This window comes from Macaca thibetana, chromosome 11 (genome assembly GCF_024542745.1).
Source record: "Macaca thibetana thibetana isolate TM-01 chromosome 11, ASM2454274v1, whole genome shotgun sequence".
Classification (NCBI taxonomy): Eukaryota; Metazoa; Chordata; class Mammalia; order Primates; family Cercopithecidae; genus Macaca; species Macaca thibetana.
This window is the reverse complement of record NC_065588.1, coordinates 97,470,134-97,488,505: the sequence shown is the minus strand read 5'-3', so window position 1 is coordinate 97,488,505 and position 18,372 is coordinate 97,470,134. Positions and strand designations below refer to the sequence as shown.

Below are 18,372 nucleotides of genomic sequence, written 5' to 3'. Positions count from 1 at the left end.
CTTCTGACTGTACTCTGTGTAAACTGACTCAGGATCACATCCTTGAGTCCGCATCATTTTAAAGACTAGTTCTCCACTCTACTTGGTACCACCTCTTTTTCTTCTTTCATGAAGTAGGCCTATTCAAAACAATAGCAACAATAACAACAAGCACTATTTCCTCTAATATTTCCTTGACATGATATTTTCTCTTTGATTCATTCATTCTGTTCTATTAAACCCCTCTCCTCTCTGGGCAAACCAGTGATTCCCTGCTCTTCTTTTATGGTTCTGTCCATTCTTAAGAACTGGGCATTTGATTATTGGGATCATATATCTCTTGGAAGCTTCATTTAGTGGCATTACCTCATGCGATGTTTGCACTGTAAAACTTTTTCACTATCCTGGATTTGGTATCTCCACATCAAAGCAGAGGTTGCAGTTATCTGATTAGATTTTAAATCTATTTCTATATGATTTGATCAGTCTTTTAAAAATCATATTTATCATTCTAGTTTCATCCTTAAGGAACCAAATCAGGAATGGCCAACGGGTTTCATCCTCCTCTCTGGTCACATAGTAGTACTTGTCCACAGTTTTGAGAGGATTTTGAGATGATCAAAGCACAAAGGAGTGCTGTGATTTATAAACATCTGCAAGAGCAATGCTAAGAGGAGAGGTATCATTCATGATTTATACATTCATATAGGCACTCCCATTGTCTCAGGCCTCTTTATCTTCTTTGTGTTGTGTGGCCTTTTTTGAGGCTACCTGTAGAAACAGATGGATACTTGAGACTGAGACGCAGAAACTTGTAAGTTGTAATGACGTCTTTTCCAGTGACAAGGCTTTCATGACTAAAACTATGATTTTCAGAAGGAGGCTGAATACTTTAAATCATTATCCTGATGAAATGACTTTGAAATATTTTAGTTTGGATTTGAGATTGCTAATTGCTGACGTTGTATTATTTTTGTAGGCAGCACTCAGCATATTTGGTATGGTTGGTGGACCACTTATGGGCCTGTTCGCTTTGGGCATTTTGGTTCCCTTTGCCAACTCAATTGTAAGTACAAAGAACGAATATGTGTGAGGATTACTTTTTGAACTATACTAGCAGCTCTACACAGTTTTCTCAGTTGTAAAGATATGGTTCCTTTGAGATTTGTCATTAGCTACTTGTCTTGATGACTTAAATTATTTCTATTGACTTTAGTGGAGTATACAAGGAAGTACTACGTATAGGGACCCTAAAAGTGTGAAGTTCAATGGAAACTTCCAGAACCACATAGGGCAATTTTAAATATTCATAATATAACTAAAGGAGCAACATTTTTTTGTGCAGTTACCTACTTGCCCTTCTCAAAAATTAATAGATAGGATTTAAAAGAGATCAATAGGCTCAGATATGAGCGATTTAAGGGCAGTAAAACTTAGGATTTCTGTGAATAGCCATAGCACAGCAAAGAGATGCAACACAATCTTACCACCTTGGCCAGGAATTTTCTACTCCTGACATTCAAAGCTGTAGCTCCCACAACATGATTTAGCCCCAAAGGGATGATCATAATTGGGAATATTTTCCAGAAAGACATAATATCTCTGTCCTTCTACCTAGACATATCTGTGCTTAGAAGTGCTAACGTTTGTTTGGAATAAATGAGCTAGAAATTATTTCTCTGAAACCCAGAAGAAAGTCCACTGGTTCAGTCTGGCTATAAGATATAGTTCAGGAAAAACTGATAATGTATGTACAGTTGCTTCAGATATAGAATAGCCATTCAACTCTGACTTCACATTTGGAACTCTATTTTCCTTATAAGGCATTAGGAATTGGTAAGGCAGATATTAATAAGGACTATTGTGGTTATTATTTATTATCCTCAATGAAATGTCATATGAAAAGCTACTTTTGTAGAAATTAATCACAATGAAAGAGATTTGTTTGTGTCCACCTCAGAATGTTGAAGCTTGGATTAGACTCTTTGCATGATGAAATGCATTAGTTTGTTAAGTATCAGAAAAGTGTATTTAAAAAATCAACTTTTGATATTTGGCATTTGTTGCCAGCATGCATTTCCTCCAGAAGAGCTGTAGCTGACTAAGCCAACATGCCCTTTTCTGGGGGTGGTAATGGGAGAATAACATACTATTTCTCCTGCCATGAACAGTATCTTTTTTTTTTTTAAACCATATCCGGGTTTTTCACTAGCAGATTATCTGCCTTCCTTCAAAGTGGGCTTTCTCACTCCTTTTTCCCTCCCTGCCTCACTACCTTTCATTCATTTATTCACTTGTTCATTTATTCAGTAGATTTTTATGGGCTGAGGACTGTCTTGGGAGAAGAGAGCACTGAATGTTTCTGCCCTTGTGGGTTTTATAATTTTGTGCCATGTTGAACTTGGCTTTCTAGTGTTAATTTTGACATCAAAGCAAATTGTATTATTTTTCTTTTAAAAGCATTCTTGTTTTACAGGGAGCACTTGTTGGTCTGATGGCTGGATTTGCTACTTCTCTATGGGTTGGAATTGGAGCTCAAATGTATCCTCCACTTCCTGAGAGAACGTTGCCATTGCAGCTTGATATCCAAGGCTGTAACAGCACATACAACGAGACAAATTTGATGACAACCACAGAAATGCCATTTACTACTAGTGTTTTTCAAATACACAATGTTCAAAGGTATTGAATTAAGTTTTATTACATTATACTTTTAAAAATGTATGCAACAAGTAGAGAACTCCAGTTGTTTTTTGTCTTGCTTACAACACTGTGACTTTGCCTAATTCTGGAATGAGTAAAACCCGTGTGGCTAGCTATACTATTTTCTGCAGCAGTTTAACAAAAAATGTCATATTTTCATAATTTTTCTAGACATTTCTGCCTTATCTACAGATGTAAGAAAACTTAAATATTAATGAGAAAATTCTATTATGTGTAAACTCTCCTAAACACCAGCTCTTAGCGGCACAAAGAATTATCGTTGTCTTGGAAAAACTTTTAAAATGGAAAGCACAATTATAAATAAATATTGCTTATGTAGTCTTTGAAGGATAGATTTTACTGACCACAAGCTACAATTATTTAAACATGTTAAATAATTGCCATTTGTTCAGTTGAAGATTCCAAATCTTTAAAGCACTAGCAGTGCTTGCAGCTGTGATCTTCATGCTTGATTTCAGTCATGCAGTACACTTTGGAGCCTCTAGATGCTGAAGTTGTCTGATTTAACGTAATGATGTAGACCTGTGGGGAGAGGCATGCTTTACTGTATAGTGCATGTGAGGGCAAGACTTTCTTTAGTGGATATATAAATGTCCAGCCTTAAAGCACAAACCCTGTGGATATGTTCGAGGAATGCAAAGATGATGCCATTGCCCCCAAAATATTGCCCCAGTGCCAGCTTCTCTGGAATGACATCATTATAGAGTCATCCGTTTGGGGTTAAGACACAGCATACCCCTCTTAAAATGGACACAGTCCTGGGAGAAGGAACATGATCATACATATAGCCATTGTTAGCAATTCGTGTTCCAGAAGGAATTCAGCTATGAGAAAGCTAGCCAGTGGGACTTCCAGGGGCGTTCCAGGCAGGCAAGCCCTATATGGTTCAGTGAAAAGGTAGTTCCAGAGCCTGAGGCATATTTGAGGGAAGTTTTACTAGGTGAGGTGCAGTGTAGAGAGGGGCAAGGACATGTGGGGAGCAGTCTGGACAGGCATGAAAGCACGAATGAGAGGGGACTGGGAGAGTCATTACAGTCAGAAAGGGAGAAAAGATTAATTGAAGGTTAAGTGAGAAGACATACAGGATGTACTTCTTGTTTTACCATTTTGCTTAGCATTTTCCTAATTATGTAAATATTTGCCCTTAAGAGTCTAAGGCAAAATGGTTATTTGGATTCCTGGAAGAAATAAATTAGCTGAAGTTTATTCTATGCCTGGTACCATAATAATCAGTTTTACATGTTAGTTTACTTATCAAATATTTCAGCTTAATAAACAGGAATTTTTGAGCATGGACTATGTACCCAGCACTGTGCTGACCGTTTATTTAGTATCCATGGAAGAAAATCTTTCTCTCCCAGCCACTGTTTCCTGCCTTCCAGAAAATTCTAATCTAGCTGGAGGGAATGTGCAAAACAATAAACTCAGTAAGCATGCTAAGTATGAAAACTAGGACATAGTAAATAATAAATACTTGATACATTTTTGTTAAAAGAGTGAGTACAAAGTTGGAGTGTAAGTTAGCATTAAGACTTCAGAGATGTACTACTACTTCAAGAATGCATAGGTTTGGCTAGATGAAGGGGAAGATCTAGAAAGTTATTCTTGTCACCAGAAGGGAGATTGGAAAAGAAAATAAATTAAAACATGCATTGTGGTAAGTAATATTCACAGGGTATCATGGGAGCCAGAAGGAGGAAGTCTACCTGACTGGAGTCAAGGAAACCTTAGAGGAGAATTGCACGGGCTGGAGTTAGTCGGGTGGCGGGATTGAGCACAAGGACACACGGAGGGAGGAGTATGTGTCACAGAATGAAGAAACGACAGGTGCAAAGGCTTGAAGGACTGAAGGATCAGGGCATCTTAGAAAAATCATCCTAGTTCCGTATGGCTGGAGCACAAGGGTTGTGAGTCACCCAGCTGTAGGTTGAATGTGTGATCCTTTGGTTGCCTAGATACAAATTGTTTCGATTGCCTAGATTCAGTATTGATTTTTTTAAGTTTCCAATATTTGATGGTTACATTGGTAGCTTGCTGTGGTTTTAATTTGTGTTTCGCTTATGATTAATGAAGTCAAATGCATTTTCATTTGTTTGTTGGCCATTTGGATATCTACTTTTGCTACTTAGTCCATTTGAAATGGAGTTTTTAGTACATTTGAAATGGATTCTCTGTCTTTTTCTTATTTACACAGGAGTTCATGATGTATTCTAGATATGAGATATGTTTTGAAAATATTTTTCTCCCATTCCATGGGTTGCCTTTTTACTCTTTTAATGATACATTTTGTTTTGTCAGTCAAAATCTCTTAATTTTAATTGATATCTGTTTCTCAGTTTTTTCCTATATAGTTAGTCCTTTATGTGTCTTGTTGAGAAATCGTTGTCTATCCTGCAATCATAAAGATATTCCACTAATTTTTCATTTAAAAGCTTTATTGTTAACCATTTCCATTTGGGAAGTGTAATCCACTTTGGAATTGATTTCTGTGGGTGGTGTGATCAAGATTATTCTTCCCCATGTGGACATTCGGTTAACCAAACTGAATTCAAACTTATAGAAAAGACTCCCCTTTTGCCCCGCTGAATGTGCTGGTGATGAAAACAATGTTAACCAAGTAACTATTTTTCTGTGGATCTATTTCTCAATTCTTTAGTCTGTTCTATTTTGTCTGTCTTTGGCTCAATATCACACTCTCTTAATTTCATTAGCTCACCTCAATGTGTTCCCCTTCTGTCTGGGCTCTTGACACCTCAAGTTCTCATTGTTTTGTTTTTGTTTTTGTTTGAGACAGAGTCTCGTTCTGTTGCCCAGGCTCTAGCTCAATGCAACCTCCACCTCCTGGGTTCAAGTGATTTTTGTGCCTCAGCCTCCCAAGTAGCTGAGATTACAGGCATGTACCATGACTCCTGGCCAATTTTTGTATTTTTAGTAGAGATGGGGTTTCACCATGTTGGCCAGGCTGGTCTCGAACTCCTGACCTCGGGTTATCCACCTGCCTTGGCCTCCCAAAGTGCTGGGATTATAGGCGTGAGCCACCGCGCCCAGCCAAATTCTCATTGTCTTGATCTCGCTGATATCTTCAAAAACCTGCCTCCCTCCCCATGCCCCAGGTTTTATATGTTGTTCTCAGCAGAATGATTGGTCTGAATCAAGCAGCTGTCAAAACTGAAAGTGGAATCCTAGAGCAATCATTGTAGAAATGATCATAGAATTTTCATGTTACTCTTTCACTTAAAACATTGCAATGAGTGCCATTGCCTGTAGAGTAAAATTCCAACTCATGTCCGGTGCCACAAAAAGTCCCCTGCCTATCTTTCATCTTGTAATCACTGTCTTCTCACTGTGCCTCAGTCAGCTTGTGTTTAGTCTCTGAGATGCTTTCCTCAAGAACATCTGAGAACATTTCTCAGATCTCAGTTCAAATGTCACTTATTCCCAAAGGTTTTCTCTGACCACTTGTAGGGTAGTTCCTCCCTCTCCATCCTGTTAATAGCAAATCATTTTGTTTTATTTTCCTTACAGTGCTTTCTACTAGTGGAAATTATTATATTTATTAATTTGTTTATTGTATTTACCTCTCCATTAGAATATACACTTTATGTGAGCAGGAATCTTATTTACCTTATGTTTAAAAAATAATTTCAGCTTTTATTTAGATACCTGTGCAGCTTTCTTACTGGGGTAAACTCTTGCCTCTTTCTCTTCAACCTCTAGTCATCCCCAGTGTCTATTGTTCCCTTCTTTGTGTCCATAAGTACCCAATGTTTAGCTCCTACTTATAAGTGAGAACATGTGGTATTTGGTTTTCTGTGCCTGCATTAATTTGCTTAGGATAATGGCCTCCAGCTGCATCCATGTTGCTGAAAAGGACATGATTGTGTTCTTTTTTTATGGCTGCATGGTATTCCATGGTGTATATGAACCACATTTTCTTTTTTTTTCTTTTTTCTTTAATTTTTATTTATTTTTATTTTGTTACCCTTTCTTTTGTTTTTGTTATACTTTAAGTTCTAGGGTACATGTGCACAATGTGCAGGTTTGTTACATATGTATACATGTGCCATGTTGGTGTGCTGCACCCATTAACTTGTCATTTACATCAGGTATATCTCCTGATGCTATCCCTCCCCCGTCCTCCCATCCTATGACAGGCCCGTGTGTGTGATGTTCCCCTTCCTGTGTCCAAATGTTCTCATTGTTCAGTTCCCACCTATGAGTGAGAACATGTGGTGTTTGGTTTTCTGTTCTTGCGATAGTTTGCTGAGAATGATGGTTTCCAGCTTCATCCATGCCCCTACAAAGGACATGAACTTATCCTTTTTTATGGCTGCATAGTATTCCACGGTGTATATGTGCCACATTTTCTTAATCCATTGATGGACATTTGGGTTGTTTCCAAGTCTTTGCTATTGTGAGTAGTGCCACAGTAAACATACGTGTGCATGTGTCTTTATAGCAGCACAATTTATAATCCTTTGGGTATATACCCAGTAATGGGATGGCTGGGTCAAATGGTATTTTAGTTCTAGATCCTTGAGGAATCACCACACTGTCTTCCACAATGGTTGAAGTAGTTTACAGTCCCACCAACAGTGTAAAAGCGTTCCTATTTCTCCACATCCTCTCCAGCACCTGTTGTTTCCTGACTTTTTAATGATCACCATTCTAACTGGTGTGAGATGGTATCTCACTGTGGCTTTGATTTGCATTTCTTTGATGGCGAGTGATGATGAACATTTTTTCATGTGTCTGTTGGCTGTATGAATGTCTTCTTTTGAGAAGTGTCTGTTCCTATCCTTTGCCCACTTTTTGATGGGGTTGTTTGTTTTTTTCTTCTAAATTTGTTTGAGTTCTTTGTACATTCTGGATATTAGCCCTTTGTCAGATGAGTAGATTGCAAAAATTTTCTCCCATTCCATAGGTTGCCTGTTGACTCTGATGGTAGTTTCTTTTTCTGTGCAGAAGCTCTTTAGTTTAATTAGATCCCATTTGTCAATTTTGGCTTTTGTTGCCATTGCTTTTGGTGTTTTAGACATGAAGTCCTTGCCCACGCCTGTGTCCTGAATCGTATTGCCTAGGTTTTCTTCTAGGGTTTTTATGGTTTTAGGCCTAACATTTAAGTCTCTAATCCATCTTGAATTAATTTTTGTATAAGGTGTAAGAAAGGGATCCAGTTTCAACTTTCTACATATGACTAGCCAGTTTTCCCAGCACCATTTATTAAATAGGGAATCCTTTCCCCATTTCTTGTTTTTGTCAGGTTTGTCAAAGATCAGATGGTTGTAGATGTGTGGTATTATTTCTGAGGGCTCTGTTCTGTTCCATTGGTCTATATCTCTGTTTTGGTACCAGTACCATGCTGTTCTGGTTACTGTAGCCTTGTAGTATAATTTGAAGTCAGATAGCGTGATGCCTCCAGCTTTGTTCTTTTGGCTTAGGATTGTCTTGGCAATGTAGGCTCTTTTTTGGTTCCATATGAACTTTAAAGTAGTTTTTCCCAATTCTGTGAAGAAAGTCATTGGTAGCTTAATGGGGATGGCATTATGGCCATTTTCATGATACTTATTCTTCCTATCCATGAGCACAGAATGTTCTTCCATTTGTTTGTGTCCTCTTTTATTTCACTGAGCAGTGGTTTGTAGTTCTCCTTGAAAGGGTCCTTCACATCCCTTGTAAGTTGGATTCCTAGGTATTTTATTCTATTTGAAGCCATTGTTAATGGCGGTTCACTCATGATTTGGCTCTCTGTTTGTCTGTTATTGGTGTATAAGAATGCTTGTGATTTTTGCACATTGATTTTATATCCTGAGACTTTGCTGAAGTTGCTTATCAGCTTAAAGAGATTTTGGACTGAGACAATGGGGTTTTCTAAATATACAATCATGTCATCTGCAAACAGGGACAATTTGACTTCCTCTTTTCCTAATTGAATACGCTTTATTTCTTTCTCCTGCCTGATTGCCCTGGCCAGAACTTCCAACACTATATTGAATAGGAGTGATGAGAGAAGGCATCCCTGTCTTGTGCCAGTTTTCAAAGGGAATGCTTCCCATTTTTGCCCATTCAGTATGATATTGGCTGTGAGTTATTATTTTGAGATACGTTCCATCAATACCGAATTTATTGAGAGTTTTTAGCATGAAGGGCTGTTGAATTTTGTCAAAGGCCTTTACTGCATCTATTGAGATAATCACATTGTTTTTGTCTTTGGTTCTGTTTATATGCCGGATTATGTTTATTGATTTACATATGTTGAACCAGCCTTGCATCCCAGGGATGAAGCCCACTTGATCATGGTGGAATAAGCTTTTTGATGTGCTGCTGGATTCGATTTGCCAGTATTTTATTGAGGATTTTTGCATCGATGTTCATCAGGGATATTGGGATATTGGTCTAAAATTCTCTTTTTTTGTTGTGTCTCTGCCAGGCTTTGGTGTCAGGATGATGTTGGCCTCATAAAATTAGTTAGGAAGGATTCCCTCTTTTTCTATTGATTGGAATAGTCTCAGAAGGAATGGTACCAGCTGCTCCTTGTACTTCTGGTAGAATTCGGCTGTGAATCCATCTGGCCTGGACTTTTTTTGGTTGGTAGGCTATTAATTATTGCCTCAATTTCAGAGCCTATTATTGGTCTATTCAGGGATTCAACTTCTTCCTGGTTTAGTCTTGGGAGAGTGTATGTGTCCAGGAATTTATCCATTTCTTCTAGATTTTCTAGTTTATTTGCATAGAGGTGTTTATAGTATTCTCTGATGGTAGTTTGTATTTCTGTGGGGTCGTTGGTGATATCCCCTTTATCATTTTTTATTGCGTCTATTTGATTCTTCTCTCTTTTCTTCTTTATTAGTCTTGTTAGTGGTCTATCAATTTTGTTGATCTTTTCAAAAAACCAGCTCTTGGACTCATTGATTTTTTGAAGGGTTTTTTGTGTCTCTATCTCCTTCAGTTCTGCTCTGATCTTAGTTATTTCTTGCCTTCTGCTAGCTTTTGAATGTGTTTGCTCTTGCTTCTGTAGTTCTTTTAATTGTGATGTTAGGGTATCAATTTTAGATCTTTCCTGCTTTCTCTTGTGGGCATTTAGTGCTAAAAATTTCCCCCTGCTTTAAATGTGTCCCAGAGATTCTGGTATGTTGTATCTTTGTTCTCATTGGTTTCAAAGAACATCTTTATTTCTGCCTTCATTTTGTTATGTACCCAGTAGTCATTCAGGAGCAGGTTGTTCAGTTTCCATGTAGTTGAGCAGTTTTGAGTGAGTTTCTTTTTTTTTGTTTGTTTGAGATGGAGTCTCGCTCTGTTGCCCAGGCTGGAGTGCAGTGGCCGGATCTCAGCTCACTGCAAGCTCCGCCTCCCGGGTTTTACGCCATTCTCCTGCCTCAGCCTCCCAAGTAGCTGGGACTACAGGCGCCCGCCACCTCACCCGGCTAGTTTTTTGTATTTTTTAGTAGAGACGGGGTTTCACCATGTTAGCCAGGATGGGCTCAATCTCCTGACCTCGTGATCCGCCCGTCTTGGCCTCCCAAAGTGCTGGGATTACATTGAGTGAATTTCTTAATCCTAAGTTCTAGTTTGATTGCACTGTGGTCTGAGAGACAGTTTGTTATAATTTCTGTTCTTTTACATTTGCTGCGGAGTTCTTTACTTCCAACTACGTGGTCAATTTTGGAATAAGTGCAATGTGGTGCTGAGAAGTATGTATATTCTGTTGATTTGGGGTGGAGAGTTCTGTAGATGTCTATTGGGTCTGCTTGGTTGCAGAGGTGAGTTCAATTCCTGGGTATCCTTGTTAACAAACAAAGCTGGACGGAGAATGACTGACGAGTTGAGAGAAGGCTTCAGATGATCGAACTTCTCCGCACTAAAGGAAGAAGTTCGAACCCATCGCAAAGAAGCTAAAAACCTTGAAAAAAGATTAGATGAATGGCTAACTAGAATAACCAATGAAGAAAAGTCCTTAAATGACCTGATAGAGCTGAAAAGCATGGCACGAGAACTATGTGACAAATGCACAAGCTTTAGTAACCGATTCGATCAACTGCAAGAAAGGGTTTCAGTGATTGAAGATCAAATGAATGAAATGAAGCGAGAAGAGAAGTTTAGAGAAAAAAAAGAGTAAAAAGAAATGAGCAAAGCCTCTAAGAAATATAGGACTATGTTAAAAGACCAAATCTACATCTGATTGATGTACCTGAAAGTGACAGGGAGAATGGAACCACGTTGGAAAACACTTTGCAGAATATTATCCAGAACTTCCCCAACCTAGCAAGGCAGGCCAACATTCAAATTCAGGAAATACAGAGAATGTCACAAAGATAGTCCTCAAGAAGAGCAACTCCAAGACACATAATTGTCAGATTCACCAAAGTTGAAATGTACCACATTTTCTTTGTCCAGTCCACCATTGATGGGCACCTAGGCTGATTCCATGTCTTTGCTATTGTGAATAGTGCTGTGATGAACATATAAGTGCATGTGTCTTTTTGGTAGAACCATTTATTTTCCTTTGGCTATATATCCAGTAATGGGATTGCTGGGTCAAATGGTTTATCTGCCTTATTTATGGCTGACTGTCCAATCACAAGAGCAGTGCCTGGGACATCATGCAGAATTGAATGAATAAACATGGCCTTCAAGTATTTTAGTATATAGTCAAAGTGAAATTTCACTTTCAATTCCTGATACGATAAGATAAAATTAGGACAGCAGGTTATGACATTAAAAACATTATTGAATATTATATTTTGACCTTGCCATGAGAATCACTGGTATATACTGGTAGTTGCTAGTGGCATTACATGAAATCTTACAGTTGTGCTTTTGCTCTCTTAGGACTCCACTGATGGATAACTGGTATTCTTTATCATATCTGTACTTCAGCACTGTTGGAACTTTGGTAACATTATTAGTGGGGATACTTGTCAGTTTACCAACAGGTAACTATCTAAACATTAGTATTGTTGTATTTACCTCTATATCAGTTTTTACTGTATCTGTTTTATAGCTTTTTATGTTATTTTACTGTGATCCTATTGAAGCTAGTTTAATTATTTCTTCTGTTTTACTCATGGGAAATCTGAAGGCTTAGACTAGAAAGCAGAAGACTCATTTCTATTTGAATCTTGGTTCTGCCCTTTAGGGCCTGCATGAACTTGGGCAAGTCACATAGCTACACTGAGCCTCAGCTTTCTTATGTGTAAAATGAGGACAATAATAATTGACCTGCCCATCTCACAAGTTGCTGTAAGACAAAAATAAGATGCTTGAAAAAAACTTCAATGTTAGGTATTTTACACATATTTTTACAATAACCCAATATGCTATGATCTTTACATTGTCCCATATTCATTCTTTGTAAACTGTAAGGAAGCATAGACAGGTTATATCTAAACATAGTGTGGAGGCTTTTTTTTCAGATGTTTATCGTTTTTTAAAAAAGTATGTTTATTTTTAAAAAATCAATTTGATACACATAGTATATAAATTGCTCTCTGGGATTGCTATAGAACTGTTATCTTGGAACTCCATTTTGTCCTCATTCTGTGAATTCTCTTGGGCCCTGTTCCTGTGTTGGGTTTTCTACTGCCTATATTCATTACTTCTCATTCTCATTTACTCCCTTAATTGAATGGAACACATCCTGTAGCATATTCTCAAGAATGAGTAGACAAAAGAAGAGGTTTTGGAAACTTTGTGTGTCTGAAAAAAATTATTTAATCTACCTTATGCTTGATTGATTGTTTGAGTAGAAATTCCCAGGGTTGAAAAGAACTTTTCTTTTTTCTGAGAGGATGTCTGAATTTTTTTCTAGCTTGCTATGTTGCTGTTGTGACAGTGCCATGCTACCAGCTGACACTTTGTGTGTGTCCCATTTTCACAATGACTGCCTTGGCCTAGGCCTTCAGTAAGGCTCGTTCAATCTGAAGATCCATGTTCTTCAGTTCTGGACATTTTCTTTTTTCTTTTCTTTTCTTCCTTTTTATTTTTTTAAATAATTTTCTGTGTTCTCTCTCTGGGAACTCCTATTAGTCAAACATTTGAATCAGAATCATGGACAGTTCCTCTAATTTTCTCGTTTTTTTCCTCTCTTATTTTTCATCTCTGTGTCTTTTAGGTCTACTATGTGGGATATTTTTTCACTTACTTTTCCAATAATTCTCAAAGGAGTGCTCTGATCCAGTTTTGAGAATAGTCTGTAGGGGAACGAGGGCAGGGAAGAGGCTATTGCAGTAACCCAGGTGAGAGATCACAGTGCTGGGGCCGGGGTAGTGTGGAGTTGGTGAAATGTGCTGGGCTCCCTGACTCCCTACATCCCCTCACACATACGCATCCATAGCAGCCATGCCAGGGGAAGGGTGCACTGCCTCCTTCAACATGTGTTACAACTAGTCAGAAATCGTACACTGTGTTCAAGGATGTCTCATGTCTTTGTTTGCTCCATGCTACAAAGTTGCCAGGACTGTGCCACTTTACAGAATCCTGCTGTCATTTTATGTTTTTTTTGGTACTGGGATAGCACTGCCTCTCAAACTTTTGTGACACTTGTATTTATAATTATAAAATTTGTTGCTATCCATTATTTATCAAACAGTTGCTGGAAAATATTCTCTTTCTTTTCCAAAAGGACTGTGCTCTTTCTCAAAAATAAAATTCCCAGCACGGTAGGTTTATTAATTTTTTTGGTCCAGTTTGATATATTTTAAGACAGATTTTTTTGTTGTTATTGTTGAGATGGAGTCTCACTCTTTTGCCCAGGCTGGAGTGCAGTAGTGCGATCTCGGCTCACTGGAAACTCTGCCTCCTGTGTTCAAGGGATTCTCTGGCCTCAGCTTCCCGAGTAGCTGGGATTACAGGCGCGCACCACCATGCCCGGCTAATTTTTGTATTTTTAGTAGAGATGGAGTTTCACCATATTGACCAGGCTGGTCTCGAACTCCTGACCTCAGGTGATCCAACCACCTTGGTCTCCCAAATTGTTGGGATTACAGGCATAAGCCACCATGCCCGGTCTTAAGACAGATTTTCATCTTTTCCCAGAAGTCATTCAGTTTTTCAGATCTGGAATACACCTAACCAGTCTCTCTGTACTATTTGCCCTTTGGTCCTTATTTAGCTCAGTTTTTAAAAGAAAGTGGAGTATCAGAGTACCTCCTTTGAGTACTCCTTTTTTTTCTTTTAAATGCTTTGATTCTGAAAAACCATATACAGCTATATCTTTTGTTTCAAAAAGTAATGCTCTACCTCAGTGACTGGGGTCCAGTAATAAAAGACACTTCAACTTCATTAACTTCACAAATAACTTATTCCTACTTCACAGAAACAGTGAGTACCTTGAAAACTGTCGAGAAGCACACGATTTTGATGTTCCTTGGGAAACAGATTTTAAAACCTATTGTAGTATACTAAAACTCCCGTAAGAGTTCAGGCCTTGCAGACTTGGTTGGCGTTTCAGCACTCCCCTGATTTTTACTATGCAGAAGGCTATGTTTTCATCAGGAAAATGGGGGCAAATCGTTTCCTAAGTGAGATCACAAGTTGTGGGCACAGTGATTGTTTTGTTTCTCTGTTTCTCTAGCACCTAGCAGCATCTCCAGCACACAGCAGGTACTCAATAACATTGCATGAACTTATTTAAAATTGATTCTATCTCCAGAACAGCAAAGGTTCCCATAATTAAAAGTCTAGTATTTGTACTAAAGTAGTGGTTCTTAAACTTTAGAGGGCGTAAGGATCCCCTTGGAAATTTTATAAAAATCAGGCTTCAGGGGTCCTATCCACAGAGGTCCTAATTTGGTCAGTCCAGGCTAGAGTCTGGGAATCTGCATTTTATGTACATTCTCTGAGTGATTTGAGTCAGGGTAGTTTGAGGACCACTCTTTGAGGTACACAATTTTTAAAAGCATCCTCTTTGATCCACAAAAAATACCAAAGCAGAATAGTTTTTTGTTTTTTGTTTTTTTTTTTTGTAAAGAAAACCTTAAGGAAGAGGATTTGGATCAAACATCAGTCAGCATACTGATTTTCATTTAAATAATTTATTCAGCAGTTCAGACTTTCCTGCATTTCTTCATAGACATGTATATTTGTAGCCACGAAAGTGGGGGAAAAGCAGCTCCACTGTCTGAAGCAGAGGCAGATGGTTTGATATTTTCCTGATGGCATGGAGGGTACTTTTCAACCAGTTTCCCTACCAGCATTGGGCCAGATGACTGTTTCTCTAGTTGAGTACCAGATGAAGCAATTGGCTTGCGTTTTTTGCTCTATCTCACATACATATATGTGAGAGAGAGATATGTATATATATATTTTATATATATGTATTTTATTTATATATATATATGACAAGACTCATATTTATTATAGTGAGAGGCTTTCAAGACCCAGGGCTGACTAAGGGAAGGGGAATTGTGGGCTAAGTGATCAGCGTTTTTAAGTTTCCCTTTCTCTTTGTGTTTTATGAATGTATGGAGTTGAATGTGTACAAGTTAAATGCCTGTATAATGGAATGTCTCTGTGTAGTTACTGGTGTCCTTTTTAACAACGTAAGTCATGTACTTTTTTTTTTTTTCCAGGAGGAAGAAAACAGAACTTAGACCCCAGATATATACTAACCAAAGAGGACTTTTTATCCAATTTTGATATTTTTAAGAAAGTGAGTTGGCTTTCATTTACCATGAGTTAGGAAACTGGGCTTTATTACCTGGATAGAACACTAGTTAGTCCTCAGCCTCTTTCTTGAAAAGTGATGGACAAGAAAGGTATAGACCCTATATAATCTGATCTATATATGTTGGACAGCTCTCTATCCTATGATGATCTATATCTGTTTTATAGCTCCATATCCTCTGATACACTATACCTATTGTTTATCTGTCTACCCTCCGATGAGCTATATCTGTTGTATATACTCTTTCCTTTGATGATCTGCATCTGTTGTATATCTCTCTATCCTCTGATAACCTATAACTGTTGTATATCCCTCTATTCTCTGATGAGCTATACCTGTTGTATATTTCTCTAAATCTGTCTATCCTCTGATAATCTGTATCTATTGTATCTCTCCAAATATCTATCTATCCTCTGATAACCTGTGTCTGTTGTATATCTCTCTATATCTGTCTATCCGCTGATAACCTGTATCTGTTATATCTCTCTGTATATCTGTCTATCCTCTGATAACGTAAATTTGTTGTTTATCTATTGTCTGATGGGCCATTTTATATCTATCTTCTGATAACCTGTATCTGTTGAGTATCTACCCTCTGAGGAAGTATACCCGTTCTATATTTCTCTCTCTCAGTAGATTAGAAAGCTGATGTAGAGAAATCAAAATAGTAGGAACAATTTTTTAGAATTACATGAATGAAGAGCTTATTTTTTTCCCCTAATCACCATGTTAACATTTTCTTTTAGAAGAAGCATGTTTTAAACTATAAATCGCATCCAGTGGAAGATGGTGGAACTGATAATCCTGCTTTCAACCACATTGAATTGAACTTCTCAGATCAGAGTGGCAAGAGCAATGGGACTCGTTTGTGAAGCAGCTCTGATATTAGATGCCCTTAAATGATGTTTCAATTTTATATGTTTTCTAAGATAATTGGATCAGGTTTTCTTTGTGTGTGTGTGTTGTATCATGAGTGTTTGGGGGATAAGGTTTTGTTAAAACAAAGTCTGGACTATCTTCACTTACTACATCATTAATTGATGTTACTCTGGAGTTTAGAATTTTGGCATTGACATTTCCCTCTCTTTCCTTTATTTCAATGAAGCTGTAATTGTGAAAATTATAACTACATAGACGCTGAAAGGCTATGCACATGTATTTGATTGTCAACAGTATATTCTTAAATTTGGGTATTATTGAAAATATTTTCCATGCCTTGGTGCTAGCATATAAGTTTGGAAGATTGCCGAAATCATAATTCATCTTGAAAAGAGCTTTTTGGCCGGGCGCGGTGGCTCAAGCCTGTAATCCCAGCACTTTGGGAGGCCGAGATGGGCGGATCACGAGGTCAGGAGTTCGAGACCATCCTGGCTAACACGGTGAAACCCCGTCTCTACTAAAAAATACAAAAATCTAGCCAGGCGAGGTGGCTGGCACCTGTAGTCCCAGCTACTCATGAGGCTGAGGCAGGAGAATGGCGTAAACCCAGGAGGCAGAGCTTGCAGTGAGCTGAGATCCGGCCACTGCACTCCAGCCCGGGCGACAGAGCGAGACTCCGCCTCAGGAAAAAAAAAAAAAAAAAGAAAAGAGCTTTTTACCCTCCTACCACATACACCATTCTTAGGGAGCAATGAGGTAACAGGTCTGTGTTGTCTGGATCTTTGCTTTTTATTTCCCCATCAGCCCAGGGCATATACTAACCTGCAAACTGATTCTGGATCAGGAAGGTAGTAATCAACAAGCATTCTGTCTTCGAAAGACCATGGACCCAATGATCAAAGTCTTCTTGGTGCTGTTCATTAATTCTTGTGCATTTTGGCTTGTTTTCTAGAGTTTCTGGACTTTGGCTGCTGATACTGTCTTTATTTTTATCTGCATGCCCAGTTTCTGATCTATCAACTTGGGTTTTGTTGTGCACTCTACCTGAGCTTGTCTTCATAATTTTCCGTTTATTGCCCTGGGCTTGGATATGTCTCAAGACACTCAAGTGAATCATGCCACCCCCAATCCTGGCTTATCAAGTCCCAGACTATAAATTATGAACTCCCATTAGCTTGGTACTAACATATACTTGATGTAGGTACTTATGGATTTGATGATCCAAGAATATTCTTCAAAATGGTTAAGCTCCATGGAGTTAGATGACTGCACTTAATGCTATTAAGTTGAACTTTTGAATGTCAACTAATTTGCAATCAATTAAATTTAAAGATACATATGCCTAGAAATTTTGAAATGTTAGTATATTTATCCAGTTAAAGAGCTAAATTATATAGGCAAACACTATGTTTTTTTTTTTTTAATGTCTGGACTCAAAAAATGCTTTGTTCTGTGTTTTAAAATTTTTAAGTAGCAGTTTCAAAGTTGCTTAGCTGTTTATTTTGCTATGTTCCCGGCTAAGAGTTTGGTTATAGGATTTCATCAATAACTTATTTTTTGTACAGTTTCCACATTAGATACTGTTTAAAAGTTCTTTTTTAAGCTTTTCAGTTTTTTTAGAAACATAAGAGAAACATTTAGATACATACAAATGTTTTCATGATTAAATAATTTTATGCTTATTTTCTGATACGTGTTATTTAGGTAATCATACCCTGTACATTTAGAGGTTGCTAACTGACAATGTTGAGAAATAAAAAAAAAAAATGGCTGGGCATGGTGGCTCACGCTTGTAATCCCAACATTTGGGAGGCTGAGGCAGGAAGATTGCTTGAGGCCAGGAGTTTAAGTCCATCCTGGGAACATAGTTAGACCTCATCTCTATCAATCAATCGATCAATCAATCAATCAATCGATCTTAGCTAGGCATGTTGCCACATACTTGTAGTCCCAGTTACTAGGGAAGCTGAGGTGGGAGGATAGCTTGAGCCCAGGATTTCGAGGCTGCAGTGAGCTATGATTACACCACTGCACTCCAGCCTGGGTAACAGAGTGAAATCTTGTCTCTGAAAAAAAAAAAAAAAAGAGAGAGAGATTTATATAACATTTAAATTGACTACATAAAC

The 18,372-nt window shown here is 38.0% G+C and overlaps 1 protein-coding gene across 2 annotated transcripts in view; it reads left to right on the top strand.

The window, feature by feature from the left end:
• SLC5A8 (solute carrier family 5 member 8) overlaps positions 1-17,587 on the top strand; it is a 57,190-nt gene extending 39,603 nt beyond the window's left edge. The window contains exons 11-15 of one of the 2 annotated variants that reach the window (XR_007717458.1): positions 959-1,045; positions 2,456-2,661; positions 11,533-11,636; positions 12,815-12,938; positions 15,273-15,318. Coding sequence is in view for 1 of the 2 variants with exons in the window: in XM_050746811.1 (XP_050602768.1) it covers positions 959-1,045; positions 2,456-2,661; positions 11,533-11,636; positions 15,273-15,352; positions 16,114-16,239 (603 nt within the window). In the remaining variant the exon portion in view is untranslated. Of the gene's footprint in view, positions 1-958; positions 1,046-2,455; positions 2,662-11,532; positions 11,637-12,814; positions 12,939-15,272; positions 15,353-16,113 lie in introns of those variants that run through there. The other variant, XM_050746811.1, reaches the window with a different exon arrangement.
• Positions 17,588-18,372: the final 785 nt, after the last annotated feature.